Source organism: Vicia villosa, linkage group LG3 (genome assembly GCF_029867415.1).
Source record: "Vicia villosa cultivar HV-30 ecotype Madison, WI linkage group LG3, Vvil1.0, whole genome shotgun sequence".
Lineage (NCBI taxonomy): Eukaryota > Viridiplantae > Streptophyta > Magnoliopsida > Fabales > Fabaceae > Vicia > Vicia villosa.
Window position 1 is genome coordinate 20,882,872 of NC_081182.1, and position 25,689 is coordinate 20,908,560.

The 25,689-nt window shown below is 34.9% G+C and overlaps 3 protein-coding genes across 3 annotated transcripts; 1 reads left to right on the top strand and 2 right to left on the bottom strand.

The window, feature by feature from the left end:
- Positions 1 to 48: 48 nt before the first annotated feature.
- On the bottom strand, positions 49 to 5,947 carry LOC131660587 (uncharacterized). Its single transcript, XM_058929847.1, has 5 exons — positions 5,722 to 5,947; positions 3,183 to 5,474; positions 2,525 to 2,645; positions 1,255 to 1,311; positions 49 to 1,169 (listed from the first exon to the last, which is right to left on the bottom strand). Exons 2-5 carry the CDS (start codon positions 5,423 to 5,425, stop codon positions 207 to 209), a joined length of 3,384 nt encoding a protein of 1,127 aa, XP_058785830.1. The 5' UTR covers positions 5,426 to 5,474; positions 5,722 to 5,947; the 3' UTR covers positions 49 to 206.
- Positions 5,948 to 11,296: 5,349 nt separating this feature from the next.
- On the bottom strand, positions 11,297 to 14,154 carry LOC131655088 (E3 ubiquitin-protein ligase At1g12760-like). Its single transcript, XM_058924989.1, has 4 exons — positions 13,319 to 14,154; positions 12,738 to 12,863; positions 12,365 to 12,650; positions 11,297 to 11,966 (listed from the first exon to the last, which is right to left on the bottom strand). The coding sequence occupies exons 1-4, from the start codon at positions 13,804 to 13,806 to the stop codon at positions 11,733 to 11,735; spliced, it is 1,134 nt and encodes a 377-aa protein (XP_058780972.1). The 5' UTR covers positions 13,807 to 14,154; the 3' UTR covers positions 11,297 to 11,732.
- Positions 14,155 to 22,432: 8,278 nt separating this feature from the next.
- On the top strand, positions 22,433 to 25,271 carry LOC131660589 (serine/threonine protein phosphatase 2A 57 kDa regulatory subunit B' kappa isoform-like). The gene is made up of 2 exons (XM_058929849.1): positions 22,433 to 24,207; positions 24,674 to 25,271. Exons 1-2 carry the CDS (start codon positions 23,038 to 23,040, stop codon positions 25,013 to 25,015), a joined length of 1,512 nt encoding a protein of 503 aa, XP_058785832.1. The 5' UTR covers positions 22,433 to 23,037; the 3' UTR covers positions 25,016 to 25,271.
- Positions 25,272 to 25,689: the final 418 nt, after the last annotated feature.

The following is a 25,689-nucleotide window of genomic DNA, read 5'->3' on the forward strand; positions in this document are numbered from 1 at the left end:
ACGGAAATTTGAAACTATCCTTTAATCATCGCATGATAAAACAGGAGATGAAAAGAAGTCATTTGCTTGGTCTATTACCTCTAAAAAGTATTAATGTTACAAAAAGATAAGATGAAAAGAATCTGACACTATCATAAGTTTACATGGCTACAGATGTATAAAAGATTAAAAGAGAAGTCAAATAAAATGAACTGAAATGAAAGAAACTAAAGTCCTCTACTTCTAGAAACATGATGAGACCACGGAGTTCCTTGTGTAGGTGTTCCATAGGGTGGTGGTGGTGCATTGCTTGGATGTATATTGGTATTACCATGGATAGAGGGAACCCACTGAGGGACAAAATTTGGTTGGGCATGTGCCACATTCGTTGGGGGTTGCAGATACTGAGTCGGCAAAATTGGTTGCTGGGGTAAACCCACAAATGATTGATTCATAATGGGAGGTCTAAGATTAAAATTATGCACTGTTTGTTGGGGAGTAAACTGATTCTGATTCATATTTGGTTGCCATTCAGGTATATCGTCGTCGTCATCATCATTCCAAGGTTGAATTGACCCCCTAAATTTGTCCTGCCAGTTTACCGAAGATACGGGAGGTGTTTGGTTTTGCCCATATTTGTGTACAAGTTCTCTCATATGTTGTGCAGGACGGGAAGGGGTTTGACCAACCGAGTGAGATGGGACTGTACTTGGTCCCATAGGTTTTTGAACCAAGTGTGACGGATTTGAACTACTGGAAAAATTATACTCCGGGAGGTCATCCTCAACTCGGGCAGCCGGTGGCCCAAATCCAGGAGGAACGTCATCGTCATCACCATCAACATCCCCACTGTCGGTGGTCTTAAACCCCATAGAGGGTACAGCATTATGGGTAGAATTGGCATTCGCATTAGTATCTTGCTGTCTTCTACTCAAGTTATGCCTTTTAGAGCTATGTTTGTTGTGTGATTGCGCAGTGGGAGATATAGATGTAGTTATATTAGTTTTTCTCCATACAATAATACCAATTAGACCATTATCAATAGAATTAACTGCCTCAATTTGTTCCTTTGAAAGTATCTTGCTGAGCATTTCAACTGTTTTCTTATGAGGTGGGCAAAAGTAAAGTTCAACTCCGGGCACAGGTTCTGCAAATCCCACTCTCTCGTCCAAAATATAAGAATCAGCCACCTGCATGCAAAATTACCTAATTATAAAGAACAATCCACAGCTAAAAATTGGGATAATTAACCAACCTAATACTAATTATCACTACCTCACGGAGAGTTGCTTGCTCCTCAGGGGTTGACCCTTTAGAAATAAAATGTGAAACCTGCCATACAAAGAAACTTTATTAACTTTTTGTTTGCTGACAGAAACTTTGCAAATATATATACATAGCACAAAAAGAAAATTACGTGTGAAACAAGTTTTCATCATATACAGAGCTCTCTATTAGTTATGTTAATATTCAAATAAAAAAGCAAGTGGCTTCAGTGGGGGAAATACACTTAAACTACGTTACTAAACCCATTTTAAGCTGTGAAATCATGCCATGTATATCATCCACACCAAACTTAAGCCTTAAGGGTCATTTCATACCCCACATCCACCCCCCACACCAGCCTCCCCTAAAATAGGAGAGTCTAATGGGGAGATTCTTTCATAAAACTCCTGTCAACATTTCATACATGTGTGTGCATGAATTTCTGGGATTGAGCAGTTGTAAAGACACATACCAAGAAAACGAGAATCTGTTCTAACCAATTTGCCAGACATCTTTGAGTATTTACCAACAACAAAAAATGAATCTTTTAATCCAATTTAACTGTGACAGATGTTTTTTCAAGTTATACGAATCCAAAATTCATTTTCTCCCTCATAACGATGCATTTTCATTGTTTTATCCTGACAGCTTTAAAATCTGTCATTAATCATACACAGCCACCAACTACTACTATTCTAGTGACTACATCTCATGAACAAAGGAAAAGAAGAAAGCACGCAATAATTCACAATGCTATTATCTACGCAATTTTGCCGCATCTTAAGAGTATTTACCAATAACAAAAAAATGAATCTTGTAATCCAATTTAACTGTGAGAACTGTTTTTTCAAGTTATACAGATGCTAAAATTCATTTTCTCCCTCATAACAAGGCATTTTCTTTGTTTTATCCTGACAACTTTAAAAATCAGTCATTAATCGTCCCCAACTACCAACTAGTACTACTCTAGTGACTACATCATCGCATCAACAAAGGAAAAAGAAGAAAGCACACTGTAATTCACAATGATATTGTTTAAACATGTGATTGAAACAAAAACTTAGCATCAAGCTGCATTATTTTTTTTCATTTTTAATCATTACTTTATATATGGCTGGTGAGATAAACAGGCAATACACAAATCTACCATACGAAAAATGTGATGAAAAGAAAAAATTAGTATCAAGCTGCAACAGTTTTTAATCATTGCTATATATATGGCTGGTGAGATAAACAGGTGATACACAAGTCTAGCACAACAAAAGAAAACTTGAGATACCATGATGGCACGACTTCTTGACTGTGGAAGCTCTTGCAGAAATTTTTCAAACGGTTCCAGCCGAACCCTTCCCTTAATCTCGAGAAATCCAGGCCAGTCTTTGGTAGAAGTTTTCTCGCCGCTTCACAAAAAATATAATGTAAGATCAGGAAAAGGAAAAACATGAGAAATATTAATCTTCTTCAAACAGTACAGATCAAAAATATCTTCTTTTTTTTCAATGAAATAAGAAGAAAATGAATACAGTCTATTGTGGAACACATCAACCCCCACAACATAGACCTCTTTAGGGGAAAAAGGAACAAAAATAATAGTCTAATTTCAAAAAGATATTTTTCACCCTTTTCGAGATAAACATAAAACAGGATTTGAAAGCCACCTTTGGGATTGTTTGAATAGACAAGGAAGCCATTGAAAAGCACAAATAATCAAATATACTCTGAGATGAACATGCCTAGTTACCATAAGTTGGATGAAACAACAGTATCCTAAAAGTGAATTGATATTATTGATCTTTCACCTCTTTTGTACACAGTTTAAATTTTTTTTGCTTAACATGCTATATAAGAGAATTAATCAGTTGCACAATATTCAGATTGAGTTCAGAGCAAAGGAACAGTTTTCGATAAAAATGTACTAAAAAATGGTAGTAGACTACCTTTTGAAGATGCTAATGACTGAATCAGTGGTTGAGATGTTTGGCTGAAGCATTCCCTCCCAAAGGCATTCACCCTTAATGGGAACTGTAGTTTTCGACACATTATCCTTGCCATCTCTCTCTTCTGTTTGAAACTGACTAGCTCTTAACTCAGCATTATTGGATGTTGATTTTTGGCCATCAATTGACATTTCCTTGGTATGACCATCAGCCAGCTTGGTGTCAGATCGAATTTCACTGTATTTTGTATCAGACAAAATGGACCCAGCTTCAGCATTAACTTTTTTTTCTTCCTCAGCATCTGTGCTTTGAAGCTTACCAGACTTATTAGCACTGGCATCACCTTTCTCACTTGGAATTAAATCTGAAGATTTTGATTTTGTTCCAACCCCAGAAACATCCTTGTCTGAGGTAGATGCCTTTCCAGACTCTGCGGCTAAATTATCAAATGGTGGCTCAGAATCAAGGGATTCCATGAATTCATCAAGAGATACAATTGGGGGAAGAAAGTCGGGGTCCTTCAATGCATCATCATCTGTCATAAGCCCTTGCATTGGATCAGTCCCGTCATTGGAAGAAATGGTAATGGAAAATTGATTGTCCGTTTGTAAGTTGCTCTTTTCATTGTCAGTGCTTACATCTCTTTTGATTACACCGGCAGGTTTAGAAGCAGAAGAGGCTTCCACGTCCTTTTTAACTGGTTGCCTTCGAACAACAGAAGTTTTGCCACCAGACACCTCTTCCACTGGAACATTGTCTTCGTGTTCAACTTCCACTTGAAATTCACCTTTATGCGTCTTCCTGACTAAGCGTCTAATATCAACATCTGAATCAGGTAAAACCACCATTTGAGCAAACTCCTCAGCCTTGGCTATCCGCCACTCAGAAAGCTCCTTTGAAGCAAGTTCCTCTGCAGTCATGGAACATAACTGTTCGGGAGGAATTTTACCAAACATAACCCTTTCTCTGAGTTCAGGATTATTGCGATCTTTCAAGTTGAACAAAAGAGACCTTCCCTTCTCTTTGTATTTCTTATTCACACCTCCAAACAGTTTGAAGAGCTCTGCTTCTATCCTTGATGCTAAAAGTTCAGGTAAAGGGACCACTGCCTTACAAACTCCACCTGGTACCTCAGGTTCCAATTTCTTCTCCATCATAGTTTGAGTTTCCCTTTGGTCATCCATGTCCATCATATGGTCCATATCAGGTAATACCCAGGAAAGACCATTTCCCTGCAAAAGGTCGTCTTTCACAAAGAAACTGTCACTGAAAGGAAGATCATCAGTAGTCAAAGTGTAGTTAGACTGGAAATCTTGCTTGTCAGAACTCAACATATCTTCATTGTTTAACACATTTGTGAATCCCGCTTCATAGTCCTTAGGTTTTTCAGAAAAATCTCCAATAGATGTATTACTCATGTGCTCACCCATCACAGGGCCAGCAGAATCAGCCACAGCTAAAGAGGAATTAACAGATTGACAAATTTCCTGCTTTTGTTCTGGAGCAGAGTCGGCAGATGCAGATGCGGATTCAGCACAGTGAGAGCTATTGGCCGCATCATTTGGTTTGTCATCATTTGAGACCAGAGATTTATCTTGCGGGGATACCAACGCCAAAGCAGCAGCTAATGACTCTCTCATTTTGGACCTAACACTCTCAGATGATTCAGTTTGAACCTTGGAGGATTCTTTCATCTGTGCACTCTGACTCTTAGAATTTGAGGACCGGGGCGTCACAGGTTTGCTGGAGGTAGACTCCATTTGTGTTTTTCTCTTACTAAATGCTGCCGAATGCTGTGCTCTAGAAGCATTTGTCGGTGATTGCATCTGTTGAGAGCCTCTGCTTGATGATTGCTGTGTCCAAGTTCTGTGAGCTGCTGGTTTTTCCCGCTTACTAGGTGTTATGAAGCTACCAGAAGGCAGCTCAATTGTTGCCTTCCGCTTAGGAGCAGCTGACAGTTGACGTGGCCCCATTTGCACGGGTTGTTTCTGGGGAAGAATCCGATGCACTCCCGTATTTCCAGCCTGCATTTCTACACGGCCACCCTGCTGGTTAGAAAGCGGTAAGCCTTGAGACTTAGGTTCACCATTCGAAGTTCCCTGATTCTGCGACATGGAATCACTGGCTACAGGATGCAAGAGTCCCGACGAATCAACCTTGTTCAAAATAGGCTCCAATTGAGCCATCTGCCGGCTCGTAACAGGCTCCGAAACCAAATTATTCGACATTCCAACCATTAGCATTAATCATCAACCATAGAGTACACAATTACAATTTACAAACAAAACGCACCTGAAATAGTTCACAACACAGTCACAAACAAAATCAACCATAGAAACAGCTTCAACACTCTCCAATTCAAAACAAAATCAAAAAATCATCACAAACAAAGTGTTTGCTCTAGAACGAATTAAATCAAATTAAACTAACATGCATAAATTCAATAAAATCACAAACGAAAAATATACGCTAATTTTCCGAAAAATCAACGAGAGCTACTTCGAATTGGAATTGGAATGAAAAGGATCGATTGCATTACCTTGGGAGAGGAAAATTGTGATCTAGCGAAAGGTGAAAAGTGAAAATAGAGTGGGGAAGTGAAAACCCTAGAGAGGAAGACGAAGAAGAAGAAGGAGACGATAACGATATGGAATGAATGAGGAGAGAAAATAACAAACAAGTAGTAGTATAACAGCACCAAATATCAGCCGCTTCTCACGTCTTGATTCTTCTCTCGATTTTATCCTCTAAACGCAGCGTTCAGTTCACAATAATACCTTCTTTTCACTTTTTATATAAACAAAAAAAGCATTATCAAATTAGAGTTTAATTCTAAAGTTTTATATAATATCACACTCATCTATGAAATAAATGATATAAAATAACTTGAGTTTTCATCCTCCCATTTTAAAATTTAATTTGTTGGTCCCTTCATTTCATTTTTTTTGGGATTTTAATTCCCTACTTTATTTTTATTATTATTTGAGTCTCATTTTTTATGACGTGTCAACTAAAATAATGATGTGGTAAATATTATGTGCATAATTGGATTTCCATCTTATTTATAATTCTATTTATTTCAATAATAATTTAAATTATTATTTTTTATTAAAAATTTAAAGAAAAATAAAGTTGAAAGATAATTAAACTATTACTTCAAATAAAGTTGAAGATTTATGGTTTAACGATCATCAACACTATCTTTGAATGATGGCATGTGACTTGAAGATATTTCAAGCCTCATACTCAAGAAGATTCAATTAAAGTGATATTGTTATTGCTATATCTGGAAAAATAACTTGAAGCTTTAAAGTGTGAAAGAGAGGAAGTGTGAAAGTTTGTATGTTTGTGTATGAGTGTCTAGTGTTCTGTAAGAACACAAGGGCTTATTTGTAAAATAGCATGGCTAAATCACACACTCATAAATATTATTTTTGAAGCCTATAATTTTAAAATAGAATCATCCAAAAATGTTTTAGAGCCTATCCAGATGAATTAGAAACACTGAGATTGATTAGGGCAATTTTTTTGAACTACTTAATCGATTAGACCAAGTGACTAATCGATTAGATAAGGGCAGGAAAACTCTATAATATATTGTGACAATGTCTTAATGAATGGAAATGACTCTCTATCAAAACCTTTTAAATTGGGCTCAAACTACCAATTATTTGTGGTACCTAATCGATTAGGTGAATTAATTTTTGCCCAGGGATTGTTTCCTTTTTAGGGATCCTCTAGATTATATATAGAGGCATTCGCCCTCATTTCTAAATATCCATAAACATGATATATCTCACCCTCCTCTCTCTCATTCTATCTCTAAAATATTTAATTTTCTCACATCTTTAATCATAATACTTTGAGAAAAGGTCTTCTATTTAGCAAGGAAGTTGTTATGGAAGGGGTACTATTATAAAATTCACCGAGAGTTATTTTCTTCTTAAGTGAATTATTCTTAAATTAGGGAAAAAGGACATGATGAAGATTTCTTAAATTAAATGAAGGGTGGAATAGTCTTTTAACCTTGGTTATATATGTGCATATGTGTCTGGTCTCTTTAGGAGAAAAATCAAAAGTTCCTTCCCTCGTGGAAGAGGTGTTACATGTTTCGGAAGAAGAGATAGAGGAGAAATTTCTTTTGTTCCATTGTGAACTCAAGAAAGAGAAGTTTTTCTTCTTCATTTATCCCCTCGTTTAATCTAACTTCCTTTTTAACCATTGTTCCTTGTGTTGTTGCAAGAGATAATCTTAATCGCATATGTTGTTGGTCTTGTTGCACATGCATTCATGGAGAATCTTATTATTCTAGTTTGTTGCTTTGATCCTTGTGTGAAAATAGAAGTGTTTTTGTTGCTATGTGGATCGGAAGCGATGGACTATATGTTCATATTAGTGGGCTTTGGTCTTGTTTGGATCAAAAGCGTGGCTCTGGTTCTTGAATATGGAATCGGGAGCGAGTGAGCTTGATGTTCACATTGGTACCACATGCATGAGTCGCATTGATTGCATTGGAGTCATATTTTTGTTATGTGATGTTTGCTTTTATGCGTATTATGTGATAATTTGTTAATTGTCACGTTGGTGGTATGTGGGATATATGCGATATATGTGTTATGTGCTATAATTATGTGAATCGTTATAAATTGTGACAATTGTATTCGATTCTTTTGGAGATTAAATTGTTGAGTCATGTCGTATAATTGAATATGTGAAATAGATTGAGATATGTTATTTACATGATTATGCAAGGTGATGAATTTTTTGGTTGATGTTGTTATACATTGTTCATTATTGTTTATTTCTATAATGATTTGAATTCTTACCCCTTTTGTTTGAATGTTACCTTTATATTGGTAACGACAGATGACCCGAAGTAGCTAAGATGCGGAGTTTAGAAGAAATAGCTTTTTTTTATTATTTTGGTTTGGCGTCAGTGCTCTGATATGTAACACCGGAGGATGAACGCTTGTTTACTTTATTATTTGTTGTTTTATTTTAGTGATTATGTTGAGTATTATAAACTCTATTTTATTTTGAAGAAATGTTTTTCGATATCGTCAGAGAATATTTTTGTAATAAGCATGATTTCCTTTCGCTACATTAATAAAGTTGAAGTTGAAGACTAAGTTGAAGTTGTTTGTCTGTTCATCCGAAAAGTGTTGACGAAGTGTAGCATCCTAATTGTTGTATATCATTTTGAAAATAATTTACTCTGATTTTACTAAATTACCATTGGAGAATTAGGGTGTTACAACTTAGAGAAAATATTCCACCTAGAAGGAAGAGTAGTTGAACACGTCTCTGACGTCCCTCTCGCCCTACCATTTCTGAAGGATAATGTTAAGAAGTGTGGTTAGGCCTAACTCAACCCTACAAAACCGGCTTATAGGGTGAGGATTGCCCCCACTTATAAGGACATGTTCAGGCCATATATTGTCCGATGTGGGACTCTTAACACACCCCCTCACGCCCAGGACTAGACAACTGGAGCGTGGAAATAAATGGCGGGTGGCCCGATAGCGGAAACCATAGAAGGTGGCCCACCGGATCTTAAACGAGGCTCTGATACCATGTTAAGAAGTGTGGTTAGGCCTACTCAACCCTACAAAACCGGCTTATAGGGTGAGAATTGCCCCCACTTATAAGGACATGTTCAGTCCATATATTGTCCGATGTGGGACTCTTAACACACCCCCTCACGCCCAGGACTAGACAACTGGAGCGTGGAAATAAATGGCGGGTGGCCCGATAGCGGAAACCATAGAAGGTGGCCCACCGGATCTTAAACGAGGCTCTGATACCATGTTAAGAAGTGTGGTTAGGCCTAACTCAACCCTATAAAACCGGCTTATAGGGTGAGGATTGCCCCCACTTATAAGGACATGTTCAGGCCATATATTGTCCGATGTGGGACTCTTAACAGATAACATTCAATATGGCATGCCATCTTTTGCTTTTTGCTGGTTGAAGACTGCAGGAAGTAAAATTGACACTTTTAGATTTAAATGTTCTTTTCCTCGTTGTTTAGAAATTTTAAGCTTGAAAGCTTATATTGATGTATTTCTTCAACTCATTATGAGCTAACTTTATTTATGTTGAGCAATGTGAAGTTAAATGTGTAATGTGATGTTATTTTAGTGATTTATTTTGTCATATGATTTAATAACATATGTTTGTTACTTTGGCTGATCATCTTAGTAATAGGCAAAAAAATGTCAATGTTGATAAGTCATTTGGTAAATGGAAATCATGACAAATACGGATAAAAAAGTAAATAGGAATATTTGTCATCTGGTTAGGGATAAAGATTTAGAACTATAGGGGAAAGCTGAACTTAGCAAGGGTGTACACTTATGTTACTGTAAGACTTAGGAATTTGTTCCATAGTTATTTGTTACATATACTATGACGTTGTTGACATACACCACTAGATCACGTTTTGATCTCATATGTCACGACATATATCATTACACTAACACTTTTGGCGAAACTTATTAAATGAGTCTCACTCAACATATTTTCATATCTTATAAGCTTCCTTACCATCAATTCAAAGAATCTTTATTCCAACCTAGTGACAACTACATTCATTATTATTCTCGACTTCTGACTATTCATAACTTTTGAGTTGAAAATCAATTTAACTTAATACAATTTATGTGGGGCAATACTCTTACTTCTATCACTTGTTGCCACTTTGACTATGTATACTTGCATATAAGAGAAAATCCAACAAAAAAATTGGCGACGTCTGATAAGCCACGAGCATACAACAATACCAAAGTAGTATAAAAGATTTGTCGTTCCCACTAAGAGCAATTTTCTAAGTATTAAACTCTATCACTTCTATGTTTAGCTAAAGTGATATCAACCTAGTTCGAAATTGAATTTCTGATTTGCAAATATCATGATTAAAGCAAGCATAGTTTAGAATTTCTGATTCATTTCTCTTAACCTCTTTCTGATTCCGACTCATTACGACAATGACGCTAATTTCGTAGAAAAATTGAAAAGGTGGACAACACCCCGTTTTATCGACGTATTGTCCTATTTTGATCAAATATGCTACCAGTAAAACTTTCTTAAAAACAGTGGACAACACCCACTTTTGTCGACGTGTTGTCCTATTCTGAGCAAATATTCTACCCATTTTTTGTCGGCGTAGTATATTTATTCATAACAAGTTTTGAATACAAGTCATTAAAAAGAAAATTTTCTCTATTGATTTTCACACACTTTCATCGCCTCGGCGTGATAGTCTGGTGTTTCTTGTTCAAATATTACACTATACTCTTTCTGCATATAAGTAATATCTAACTTGTTCCTACTTTTGTAGAAAACTTAAGCATTAAAAAACAAAAACACCCAAACGATTTTTACTACATTCTCGTCATGAATTTATCAAAAATCTATACGAGGTCTGTCATAATATAATCGTTATGATCCTAAACTCTTAATAAACTACTCAGACATGGAAATTGTACTCAGACATGAAAATTGGTAAAGCAGTGGGAGCGTAAATAGCATACATGATTTGCGATGATAATAATAACGATAAAGAGAAATAGAACCTGAATGAAAACAGAAACAATAACTTGATTAAATTCGCGGTGCAATTTTAAGGAGGTCTGCAACCCCCGCAATCTAATGCGTTTTTTGTTGTGAGTATATAATGTTGATCTTAAATGACGTGGCATGCCACATCAGCATCCTTATCACACTATCACTGTCACCTATATAGCCAATCACCAAAAATATTCCATGTGATATGCCACATCATCTATAAACAAACGTTGACAGAAGGGACCAAAAGTGTGGATGAAAAATATTTGAAGGATCATTCTTTAAATAATTTTTTTTAAAAGAGTAAAAGTAAAGTTTGAAATATTGAAGATATCAAATACATATTTAACCCAATTTTATAATTGGACATCCTACACTATTTTACACAACCAATAAATAGGTATGCTTTTATCTAAAATGTGAAAATAATGTCATATTTTTGTTACATTATCGCGTTTATACGAAAAACATTAGCATTATTCATTACTATAAAGTCACTATTCTTGGTGAATATTATTTCTTAGAAAGTAGAATCAATAACCAAATAATACAAAAGAAGAAGAAACACTTCAATTCATTTCTCTCTATCTTTCTATTATTAATATTCTCTCCCCCATCAAAGCCTCTGCAAATATAACCTCCATTCACTTACAACTCCAGTATCGGCCAGTGAAACATTGGCCGATATCAACCCACTAGTTATCAACAAAAACAAAACAAAATGATTGAACTAAGTACATGTTTGGAAAGACGCTGAGTTTAGCACAATCACAATGTATCATTGTGATTTTGGCCAAAAATTGCACTTTGAAACTTCAACAAAATACGGTGTGGCCCCGTAATATTGTCAAACTCACTGTAATTTCAAAGATGCACTAAGATTCAGACGTCAATCCAAGGAAAAGAGTGGGCAGATGATAAGAAGGAAAAGTTTTACAAAACTGCAGTCTGGATTAAATATATGATCATATATGTGCAACTATATTACGGCGGGGTATTGGCAGGACTGTTCTCAATCCTGCTCTCGCCCCTTTGTTGGCTGGCATTTTCCTCGATGACCGGTCCTGTTTCATTCCTGCCAACTTCCCTTTTGCAAAGGGGGCATAATGCATTTATCTTTAACCACTTGTCTACACAATCTTTGTGGAAAAGATGTGAACAAGGCAATTCTCTTAATTCATCGTTGTTTTCATAGTTCGCTATGCATATGCAGCAAACCTGCACACAAATGCGGAAAGTACAACAGGTCAGTAGACAAACTCATAAAACACAAACAATAATCAAAGTCATAAAAAAATAAATAACAACAATCGATGTAACAATGAAACAAATTGGCATGATGTTCAGATTATCTTATACGATTCCATGAATTAAGCAATGATATTATAGATTTGTTGCTGTACGATTATCAAAAGTTGATGACATTGCATTGACACCAAATTGAAGTTCACTGCCTCGTGAAATGGACATATATGAATATGACAAAACATTCTTAAGACTCTACTGTCACTGTCAGATAAAGGTTTCTACCTAGCTCAGTATCCTGAAAGAACAAAATAAAGTGCCATGAGTTTTACTTAAGGATCGTGAATAATTAAATATCAGTTTATACTTACTGCATCTTCTCCGGAGATCATGCGTTCCTTTTCGGTTCCTCCGGAAACAACTCCACCTTCAATAACAGCCGGAGTGTTTTCATCTATGCTTTTGCTTTTCTTCAATTTGAACTTGTGAGTTGGTAAAGCATCAATGCATTCAGAGGTTGCACCTCTGGTTTGTGCCATATCCTCATTGACCCCAAGAGTGGAAATTATACAGGGAAGACAGCAGCATATTGTTAAGCATAGAATGAAGGGCAATGCGTAACCGATGCAGCTAAAAGTAAGAAACACTACACATAACCTGTCAAGCAAAAGGAAGCAAATTTAACATGCAGGGTCCGAAAAAACATAATATTAAATGTAAGAGGTTCTTAAAGACTACACATACCGGTATAAGTTTGGAGCTTCATTAGCAGATGATTGCCCTCCAAATATCCATATGTTTCCAACAATAAACCATGATGCAAAAAATAAATCTAGGACGATTTTGATGTATTCCACAAGTATCTTGATTCTGCAGATTAAATGCAAGAAAGAGCTTAGTAACTCTATAAACTTCTCACAACCGGAGTCACAGCTATTAGTGAGTGACCGAATTTTTCAAACAAAAAACCAGCGAAATTCAACAAACTATATCAAGTTTTTCCTTGGTTATTATAGATAGATTATCAAGTCTTGGAAATCTTTGGGCGGTGATACCATCACTATTCATAATATATTTTCAAGAATAGCATCATCACACAACTACACAAAAAGGTGCAGCTTCCAAATTTATGCAAAATGCAAGATCATATTCTTATACATTATACATATCATCATTGGTCGCACACGAACATCGTTTAATTAAGTTGTTTATCCAAACAGAATCTAAAACGCGCGAATTAAGTGAATTAATCATAACCAAACAACACTAACAACAATTCTAAGTGAATTAATCATAACCAAACAACACTAACAACAATTCTATACCTCGTATTCGTGAACAACGACGAAGCCTGATTCGATGAAACAGGGACAACATCCTCCCCTCTGATCGTAGTCGGATTCGAAAGCAGAATCCCCGAAGGATCATCCACCGTTGTCGAGCTTCTCGACTCCGAATTTCCCCTAGAAAAATACCTCCACAACAACAAAGGAAGCGAAACAACGCATCCAGAAGCATACCCAACAATCCAAGCAAACAACGGAGCGTGAGGATGTTCATTTCTCGACGAACGAAGAACAACAACAGAAGCAATAATCTGAGTAAACGTAAAAACAAATTCCAAAGAAACACAAAATCCTGAATTCAACGGAGTCCTGGAAACACGTCCTAAAGAAACCTCATCGCCTCTTGTTAACCTAGAATTTGAAGATTGATTGGAAACAACATCAACAGAAGAAGGAGAAGCTTCAGAATTTGAATTTGTTGTTGTTGCTATGTCGATGATTACATGGTGAGTTGTAGGGTTTGCCATCAACGATTGGTTTCTACGTTCTTCTCATGGAGAAGAAGAACAACATTGAAACCTAATGGCCAATCTGATTGTGATTAATGGGTGTAAGAGAAAGAGATTAATTAATGATTGGATTAATCAGGTGATTTGATTAGAGTTGAGTGAAAAAACGAGATGTTGGAAAGGGAGGCAGTGGGGTCCGCCAACCGCCTTCCCTTTAATCCGATGTTGTGAAATGGAGAATGGAGAGAATGAGAAGGAAGAAATGAATGGGTTCTAAAAAAATGAATAGGCCATGGATTTAGGAATGGGAACACTTTTTTTATCTTGGCTTTGGGGATTGGTCTCGTTTTCGTCAAGATTTTCCGGTTTATTAGACCGTGTAAGATCCTCTTTACTCTTAAAAAAACGACTGACGGGGATTACTGCTCCGGTTTTAAATATTAAAATAAGTTAATAATGTAGAACTATTTGATTTAAAAACACAATTTTTAGTTGTATTTCAAAACTTATTAGAGAATTCACTATTTATTTGTTTAGTTATTTATGCGATAGGAAATTTTTATTGAGAAGGAATGCCCACAAGTTCACGATACAAGCCCTTTGTCTTAACATTGGGCGTGGTGAAATTATGCGGCCTCGAGGTGTGAATTTGAGCAAAAGGCTCTATGATATAGGACCGTCGTTTGAATTTGAGTGAGAGATTATTTTATTGGATTTGAGTTGTCCGAACTAACTCTCACCATTCATTTATTTTACAAGTATGGGAGATGACGTGTCCAAGTAATGATATATTAATCTTATAAATACAAGGTTATTTCTCATTGTACTTTTTTAGAAAGTAAAATTGACACTGACCGTGGTGCTCATAATAAAAGTGCCATGGGTCACACTCAGGGCCGCCAAATAATTTGGAGGTAATACATTTAAATACCTGATAATTTGGAGGTAATACATTTAAATAGTAGAAGTGTAGGCAACTAGCTTATATTGAATATTAAGTTGAACAAATAATGTTTATTTATTTATTTATTTCAGATTTAAAATTTATAAAAAAAATTATTTAGTTGCCCCTATTTTTTGGAGGCCCAAGGTGGGCCCTGGTCACACTCGTAACCAACAATCAATGCACAACCCATTGTTGTCATCTCTTCTGGCATGTTGACCAGACGAGCAACTTTTTCAACTGACATCAACTTCGACGCCGACCATGAAGCCATATCATAAATGCACACTGCTATGGAGGACTTACATCGTCACAAGTCACAACCAGACTTTGGATGATAATGTTCATAACATCCATCAACGTCAGCAAGAGACTGATGATACTAAGAAGATTGATGAGTGTTAGACTTACGTTGATATGTAGGCACTTATTAACTTATTTTACAAGCAATCAATGCAAAAACCTTTAATTCGTCTATAAAAATGATAGAATATCTGTTTGGACTTTCATATTATATATTAATTGAAAACAAGTTAAAAGGGCGGGAAAACCAAGATTCAGCATGCAGAGACCAAGTCAGAGTAATCCCCTAAAAATCAAGGATCTTTAGGCCAAACATAGGCGCGTTATGCGAGCTCATGAGACCAGGTGGCACTTTTAGGTTCAAGTATTTCATGGTGAATAAAGGGTTTATGCGTTGAGCGCATAGGCGATATGCTTAATAAGGCAATGCAAGTTAACATGTAAAGGATTTATGCGCTGAGGGCATAGGTGAATAAAGGGTTTTTGTATGTTGACTTGTGCATGTATGGTATGTATGAGGATATTTGATGATGAATGGATTAACATGTAACATTTTTTTGTTTTATCTTATATGCAAGTTAGAAACTTAGTCAAAAAGCTAAATGCATATAACCATTCTTATTAAAAAGATATAATCAATTATTTTGCAATAAAAATGCATATGATCATAATGTAGAAACCAATATGATATTTTAAATAAAAAGGTATAAATAAAAAATAAAAAAAGTACAAAATATGAAGAATGTGACAAAATGCAAATTGACCAGATGAATTAAAAAAAATGGACAAAATTCGGATACAACATATCTAAGTGCATAACACCTAGTAGCTTAGGTCCATTCCTTCACCCGAGCATACGAAATGAAACCACATCCAAACATTCGAAACAGAAATCAACGTACATATGGGGAATAAAGTGGAAGGACCTGGAAGTTTCCATTATGTTGTAACTCTGTGTTAGCTTCCCAATGCAGTCGATCATGCCTCATTTCAAATTACAAAACTCAAGATACGCTTAGATTAGTGAAACTAGATTTTTAAACTTCAAAGGCTCGCTTAGCCACGCGAGGTCAAACAGAATTGAAATCTTCCTCCAAAACAAGACTTTTGCTTAGTGAGCTCTGGGTCTCTTAGCAAGCAAACCCAGAAATCCAGTTTTGTCATCCATGAAGGCTCGCTTAGTGAGCTTTGAGTCGCTCAGTGAGTAAACCCCGAAAGCTGAAAATAACCTTGCATGTAGGCACGCTTAGCCACCATTGTTCTCGTTAAGCGAGAATATCATAAAATGTAGAAAATGCGACATTCAGAACACAAAACAGATTTGACAAACACAAGATGCATGGATCAGAGTAGGCCAAATTGCAAGTTAAGCATGCAATTAACACCAAGTATCACATTTAAGCAACTTAACACACATGACAAGATTTCCAAACATTATCACAAACCCTTCCCATAATTATACAACCTTGGGTTTCTAAATCCCCAAGTCCTAACTAAGGATTCATCTGGATTGATGAAAATATGTTGGTTCCGAATTGAGTTTAAATGATAAAAAAAATCAAATAATTGAATTATTCTTGATGCATGCAATGGAGGAAGATGAATGTTGTTGGCTTGCTCCAGCTTTTCCTTGTTTCACGTGTTCCTCCTCTCCCACTCTTACTTTCTGATGTTGGCACAATTTGAATGAGATGAAATGAAGAGTTGAGCTAGAATTCTACATATCTACTTAAGGGGTGAAAGTACTAATATACTCTTTTATACTTAATTGGTCAAATTCTAGTGAAAATTCCAATTAGTAGGATCATTGCACTACTAATCTCCTAATTAACCATACTAACAATTCATTAGAGTGTTAATTAATCGACAATTTGTTTTAAGGTATTGCACATTAGCCATAACTTTTGTATATCAAACACAATATCAAGTTGATCATATTTAATATTCAATGTAATGATAATTATAAAATACACATAACAATTAGGGAAATGTCTCTTAAAACTACCCAAGGCACAATCAAGATTATGTCATAATAGGTTTAATACGCATGACTTATAGATATAACTCAAACATAATTCCAGAGTTAAAACAACATAATACTATAAGCAATAACCAAAAGGTACCATAGACATATCCATAAATCAACACAAAATACTACACAATTAGTACAAAACTAATATCTAACATGGTTCTTAATCATAAAACAAACAAGCATAAAATCTTCTAAACAAATTTCCGCTTGCCGTTAGCTCTAGTAATATGCTCATATGAAAATAACAACAATTGAATGGGTGAAACTATGTGTCAGTGAGTTCAAGATAGAATTAACATAGGATGACACCACAATCTTAATGAATAGTATGTATCCTAAAATCCTATTTAATGTCATCAGTGAGATAAATATAATACTATATAATTTACTCTCCTCAATTGTTGTTGGACATGGTTCCACGAGCTTAGGCGGGTTAGAATAAATTAATAAACTAACCTAATTAATCGTGCCTTCCTTTATAAAATTTGTATTGTTGTATATACATATAATATGGGTAAACTGCTATGGCCCATTATTTAGTTGTGAGTCAATCTAAATAAGTCTAGTCTACTGAGACCTTTTCTTATTGACGATAATTGACGCCTAAATTATTTTGAATCTCAGTATACTTTGAGTTTATAATGTGATATAAATCTCGTTCACCTGTTACGTAATTGATAATATCCGTTGATTTTACCCATATTATGTCATATACATATGCATATACATATACATATTTATGTGATATCTTTTCTTTCCACTATGAACTTTGTGAAATCACCATATATAAATATAAAAATATAGCATGATATTACAAAACTTTACAGTCGACAAACACATTTGATTTCATTTAAAACCAACGCATAAAAGGGTTTCAAAATATGACAAAATTTGGAGAAGATTTGAAACTCAATTTCCCACCACTATCTAATGAAATTTAGCAAAATCAGTGCCTATTCTATAGGAAATTAAGTATAGCGTATGAATATACATTTTTCTTTTCATTTTAAGTTACCAATTAACACAATTTTTGAAATTACTACATGGGTTCAAAAAACGGGACAAAATTTTGGTTAGAATTGCATCTCTTTTTTCTCTACCATTTCCTAATGGAATTTAGAAAAATCAGTGTCTATTCTATAAAAATTAAGTCTAATTTATGAATACAAAATTTTCTTTTCTATTTAAGTTACCAATTAAAACAATTTTTAAAATTCCTACAAGGGTTCCAAAAACGGGACAAATTTTTTGTCATAGTTGCAACTCACTTTTCTCCACCATTTCCTAATGAAATTTAACAAAATAAAATCCTATTCCATGAGAAATTGAGCCTATTTTATGAATATAATGTTTGCCTTTTAGTTTAAAGTCTCAATTGATACTTTTTTTTGAAATTTATAAAGTGGTTCCATAAACGGGATTTGGGGAAACAACAAACCTAACATAAAATTCACTTGAACTTATTCTCAATTTCATCATGAATTGTAAATTCTAACCTAGTCACCAATTAACTTAGTTCATGAATGGATCATAATACTTTGTAAAATCTACATGCAAAGGTTGGATAAAGGAACTCACCACTTTTGAGGATTCAAAGGAAGAAGGTGAAGATTTTGGACTTAAGAATCTTGTTCTTTCTCCAACTTTGGTCTTAGACTCAAAATCTTCTTAATTCTTTATAACACTGGGTTGTGGAGATAATTTAGTATCTAAATTTAGGTGAAAAAAGAGTTTAATTACTCTATTTTCTCTTTGATTAAGTGAAATTCGTAGTTTTAGATGGTGAGAGGTGGTTGCATGCAAGCTGGATTCTTGAGATTCAAAGGGAAGAAACTATCCCCTCTCCTTGCTCCCAATGTGAAAGGGAAGAGTAATAGAAGAAAATGAATAATTTTTCAAATTTGGTGTAGAAATACATAGCGATGACTTGACAAAATGACAAATTTCTCTTTACTCTTTTAACTAATTCTCAAGTCTACCATTTTCTTACTTATAGTTCTTAGAATGAACTAATAATCTATTTACATTAATTCTAAAATGACGGTTTATAATGATTTTCAAAATAAAGCAACATCGAAATAAAAGAAACATTAATGCAAAAGGAAGCACATTAGTGTATAAGGTAAAACATTTTTAAGAGAGAGAATAAATTTGAGACAAATGTCAAAAATCCTCGTGAGCTCTTATTAGAATCAAACATCTGAAAGTCCAAAGGAAGAAAAGGTCCAAGTGATTTGACAAATTACTCTAAAAGATCAATGGTCCAGATAATTTACTTACCATAAAACCATTTCGTTAATACTCGCCTAATGGGGTTTTCGTTGGCATGTTCAATTGTTTATTTGATCTTACAGTCATTGGGTGACTGACCACGGTATAATAAGATACTAGAACATGGCCATTATATGAATCCAAGTTCCTTGGATCATTCCTCGGGTGTATATGTTTATAACTACCTCCTAGGTTCGTTGGATGAGTCTTAAGGTCGTTAGACATGGTTCGATGTCAGGTGTTTTATATTGTTGGAGGTAAGCAGATTAGACATTGGCACAATCAGGAATAAAATATTACCATTTTAAAATAATTTCAATAGAATGTAAATAAAATACCATATTGATTTGATCGCAACTTAGGATCTTTAGTATGGTTGAACGTGAAAAGATGTTGTTTGACAACCATTGATCTATAACTTTCAAAGGCTGACAATGTACCTAAAAGTATAGTTGGCAAAATGGGTCGGGCCTAAAAGCCCGCTAAAATAAAGGGCTTGAACAAGAAAATTAGAGCCCAGTTATTATCCGGGCCTTTTAGCTCGATCCGTTTAAAGCCGATACTTATCCGGGCTAGCCCGAATATTTTTTTAATAATAAAAATGATTTAAAATGAAATTATAAAACAATAAATGACAAATTTAAAAAAACTATATTTAGTTCAGAAGGACCAAATCAATGATATTGAACAAAGGTATGTTTATCAAATCCAAAGTTAGTTTACTAGTATACTTTAAAGTTTAAAGTTTCACCATACTGGTAATGTATTATGTATTATGACTAGTATACTTAAAAGTTAGTTTACTATATTAATGTTAATATATTATGTTAATGTATTATGTATTATGACTAGTATACTTGAAAGTTAGTTTACCATATTACTAGTATTATGCATTATATATTATTGTTAGTTTCACAGGGAGATGTGGATATTTTCAAGTAAATTTTTGCATATTTGCAAGTCATTTTCTAGTGAAATGTGAATAACATGTGATGAGAGATGTTTGAACATCTGTATCGAGAAAAGATAAGAAAGAATTTGTTCAAAGGCCATAGAAATTCATAGCACTGTCAAACTGAGTTTGTATTGTAGCTATGGAAGACTATACTTCTAAAAGTCAGTATGCAACTTAATAAATAAATCCACCTGTTTTTTCTAATTGGATTGAAATTTGACAGATCAAAATTGATTTTCATATTCATTCAAGATATCTCTTACAGCTTACAATATCATCTTGACAAGAATCCATCTCAAGAGGTCTAACATGTATCATAATCCTCTCTAGAGTAAAAATAATTGTAAATACATATTCTATAATTTAAGTGGATAATCAGATGGTTTGATTAACTAAGCAACTACAACTCTTAAAAATGCACATAAAAACTGTGAGTGAATTACCTTGTAAAGTATCTCTTATCTGCCCACAAGAGCAGTGCAGAACAAAAACATCATTAGCATAAGTAGTATAGTGTGGTTCATTTTGTCTAAATTTGTGAATTCATGCAATACAACTAGAGTATGGTGTGTATTAGTAACATATTATTATTTTTAAATAAAAAAAATCACTTTTTAATTTTAAAAATATAAATTTAAATATAAACCGGGCTGGCTCGAAAAATCGTAGCCCGTAAAGGCCCGAGCTTGGTCAACCAAATTGTGGCCTGTTTATAAACCGAACCTTTTAGCCCGGCCAATACAAAGCCCGAACCCGTCATGGGTCAGCCTATCACGGGATGGGTAGCCCGTTTTGAGAGCTCTACCTAAAAGCACCCTAACGATCAAGTCAGTAAAGACTGTGAGTGTGATATTTTTGGTTAGATATTATGCCTACCGAAGTTTGTATCATACATTAGACTTTATAATAAGGGAGTATCGTTTCAAGCCCTTGAAACTTTTATAAGACAATTGTCTTCTTAGGCCGGTGTAAGGAGATTCTTTAAATCTTCTCATTTAACGGGAAACATGAATCGTTTGTTCCTTATCTATTGTGACTTTATGGTATATCTCCTTGTGACTTGAAAGGGAACACAATCCAATACAAAAACATACTTTAACCATGTCCAAAACACCTCTACTACAAACAAATATTTAGATTTAAAGAATCAGAATAAGAACCAATTTATATTGTTTTCTATGCACTTATTTTTTATCTTGTTCCGTATTAGAGTTAGAAATAATGAATATGAAGGTGTAAAGTCCATCGATTCGGCGACGAGTGCTCTCTGGCGCGACGGAACGAGATATACTTGCAAAATTAACACTCCAACACCAAGTCACTAAAACGTAAGAAAAATGGTTTTATGAGCTATGATGAGGTGAACCATACATAATGTTTCTTATATGTGGGAGGCGGTTAGAACCACCTCATATTTTTCGCGCGTGAGACGTAGGGGACTGTTCAATTACATCGAATGGTGAATCGTTATTCAATGGTAAAGATTGATTGCGAATCACTTGATCACAGGTGTACTAAATCTTTAGCATCTAAATGGATACACTCAATAAACTAAACTTTCTTATAATTAAAAATATCCATCCTTGAGCCCATGTCCAACCCATAACACATTCTATAAACTCTCTTATTTCATGTTTTAATCAATTTTAAATAACATAATTTTTTCACCAAAAATAAAAACAACATTATTCCATTTTATAGCCCAATCACATCTTGTTCCTTTACTTTGTAAAAAATAAATAAAATCATACTGTATACTACCAATTATTAACATAAATCAGATATGTATGATAACCCAATTATCTGGCATAGCCGCATCACAAAGATCAATTACCATGTCCTTAGGTTTTAGGTTTACCCTCCTAACTTTTTGCCCCATTTTTTGTTTGTGCCCTTTCTTTCACATGCTCTCTATTCACTAACACGTGTTTGTTTCTGTCCAAAATCCACTCACATTTCTCTCCTCTTTCATTTCAATCTCAATTACAATTATTATCATACTATTCTATTATTCTATCTACCTATGATGAACCTAGTGAAATGCAAGATCTAATCCCTTCTCCATTATTACTATTTTTTATTTGATCATTATTATTACTAAATAAAAAGAAGTTAAAAAACCAACCCATTGCCTCATTGTACTTTTTCTATTTTCTTTATTTTTGTCCATAGTAGATCACATTATTCATCATCATACCCAAATTAACAGCTCAATAGAGTTTCATTCCTCAAAATCATACCTCAATCATAACTTCCTTCATTCAAAATCAAATCAAACCCCCTTTATTTTCTTCTACATTCCATTCACAATTTTCCTTTCTCTTTTTTCATTCCCAACACACAAAAAATTGGCTAATTTCACATGTTAATTTAATTAATTATTTTCCGCAAGATTTGTTACAATTCATTTTCATTTTCATTTTCTTTTCCCCTTTTTGCTTTTACCCACAACAACCTTCAATAATTGATTTCTCATCAATGCATGATACACATTGCAAAATCGAAAATTTCCTTCAACCCATTTAAATTCTCCATCTCAATTTCACGCAGCATCTCCCACATTGTTCGGAATTCAAAGATTTCATGGTGACCGAGATCTAGGGTTTCTTAACCCTGTTCTTCCCTCATTGTTCCCTTCCACGGTTCTTCTTCAACAAATCCACGTTTTTCGTGTTGGATTGAGTTTTTCCTTCATGGGTTCCCTCTAAAGATTCAAAATTGATCGATTTCAGCTTCTGGGTCACCATGCTCAAGCAAATCCTAAGTAAACTTCCTCGGAAAACATCGAAAACCGACTCGGACGAGTCAAGCCGAGGTGACTCGTCCTGCCGGAGCGATTCGCCTCGTGCCGGGAAGAGTAGCAAGTCACACGGCGGAAATGATGGTGCCAAAACCAATGCAGCGAAAAAGAATTCATCGGCGGCTGTTTTCCCGACAAGCACCGTGTCGTTGATAGAACCTTTGGTGCCGTTTAAGGATGTTGCGGGTTCTGAAAAGATGAACCTTTTTGTGAGCAAGTTGAGTCTTTGTTGTGTTGCGTTTGATTTCACCGATCCTGGTAAGAACATTGTGGAGAAAGATGTAAAAAGAAGAACTTTGATTGAACTTGTTGATTTTGTTTCTTCTTTTGGGTCTGCAAGGTTTAGTGAGCCTGCTATTCTTGCAATGTGTAGAATGTGTGCTATTAATCTCTTTCGTGTTTTCCCGCCGAATTATCGAGCCAATAATCGGGCCGGCGGTGGTGTTGAGAATGACGATGACGAGCCGTCTTTCGATCCTGCTTGGCCTCATCTTCAACTTGTTTATGAATTGTTGCTTAAGTTTATAACATCTTCTTGCCTTGATGCTAAGGTTGCAAAAAAGTATTTCGACCATTCGTTTATTTCGAAATTGTTGGAGTTGTTTGATTCGGAGGATCCTAGAGAAAGGGATTGTTTAAAGACAATAATGCATAGGGTGTATGGCAAATTCATGGTTCATAGACCTTACATTCGGAAATCGTTTAACAATGTGTTTCATAGGTTTGTGTTTGAGACCGAGAAGCATAACGGGATTGCTGAGTTGTTGGAGATTTTCGGGAGCGTAGTTAGTGGATTTGCTTTGCCATTGAAAGAGGAACACAAAATCTTCTTGTGGAGAATTTTGATCCCTTTGCACAAGCCTAGATCTATGGGGGCTTACTTCCAACAATTGTCTTATTGTGTTACACAGTTTATAGAGAAAGAGCCTAAGTTGGCAAGCATTGTGATTAGGGGTTTGTTGAAATATTGGCCAATAACACATAGTCAGAAAGAGGTGATGTTCCTCGGTGAGTTGGAAGAAATTTTGGAAACAATTAACATGGTTGAGTTCCAAAAGGTCATGGTGCCATTGTTTTGGCGAATTGGATGCTGCATTAGTAGTTTGCATTTTCAGGTAATCTTACACTGAATCCATTTGCTAAAAAATCTTCATTCTCTTTTTGAATATTCCTATTTCAATGTTATATTTATTATAGGAAAAACAAATCCATGCTCTAAATCTTTTGTTAGCTGGCGGTATTTGATAGGGCGTGAAAGTAGTTTGTATATATGTTTTTGTTTCTTTGGAGCTCTCTATATTTTCTACACGCGTGTTTGATTCTGACATGTATGAATGTTTTTTCAGTAGAACTGATTCTGCCTCTAGAATTGATTGTAACGTGTGAAGCCTTTTCTTCATCTACAATTGTCATAAATTTATTGTTCAACATACTTTTACATTCAATTTGCATTCAACACATTTCTAGTCTGGCTGGATCAATTCGTTCAAAATAAAATTTTGTCATCGTAGAACTAACCACGTGCTACACGTATTCGTTCTTAAAAGTACCCTTTTTAAAGTTCTGCCTGAATTGTTTCAGGTATCCGAAAGAGCCCTTTACTTATGGAACAATGACCACATCGTCAATTTGATTGCTCACAACCGTCAGGTGATACTACCTATCATAATTCCCGCACTTGAGAGAAACTCTCAGAGCCACTGGAACCCAGCAGTGCTCAACTTAACTCATAATGTTAGAAAGATGTTCATAGAGATGGATGAGAATCTGTTCCTTTCTTGTCGTTCTCAGTTTAAGGAGGAAGAAGCAATGCTAAACACAGAATCCGAGAAACGGAAAGAAGCTTGGAGACAATTAGAACATGCAGCCAGTCTCAAACTTACAGTCGGAAACACAGCTGTTTTAGTTTCTCCGGTTTTATAACCAGAATTTATGTATCTACATGAGTACGATACTCGTTCAAATCACAAATGTGGGAAATGGTTGTTACTAGAAGCAGATTTGATGCTTCTTCTGGCAGCCAAATGTTGTAACATTGTAACATGTTTTTGATTGTTGACTGTGTGGTAGAAACCTGTCTCCTTAAGATAAGTTATGATGGGAAGGACCATGCAGTTGATTAATCAAACAATTTTCTGTATAAGCTTATTTTCATATTCTGTAGTGTATATGATCTTCTAGTCTCAATTTCTAATCAATGTGAACAATGGACTTTAAACATGATTAACTGCTACATCTTCTTTCATTTTCCCCATCCACTTCCTCATTAGCAATTAAAATTTCATTCAGGATATGCCTTCCTTGTACATCTAAAACATTGTGGTTTAACTTTATGTTTAGAAATAAAATAAAAAATAAATGTAAAAGAAATAAATAGGTTGCATTGCAAAACCTGATTATGTTTTTTTCCAACCCAAAAGTTGGAGAATTTGAATTGGAAAGTTGTAGAGGTTATGTTTTTTGTTAAAAAAAAGATAATCACATCAAATCAGCCATTCAATCATTTATATTTGGCTTAAATATATGTTTCACATCTCTAAGTTTGTGTGTTTTTTTTTTCCTTTATCTTTTTTATTTTATTTTTTAGAAAAAAATTT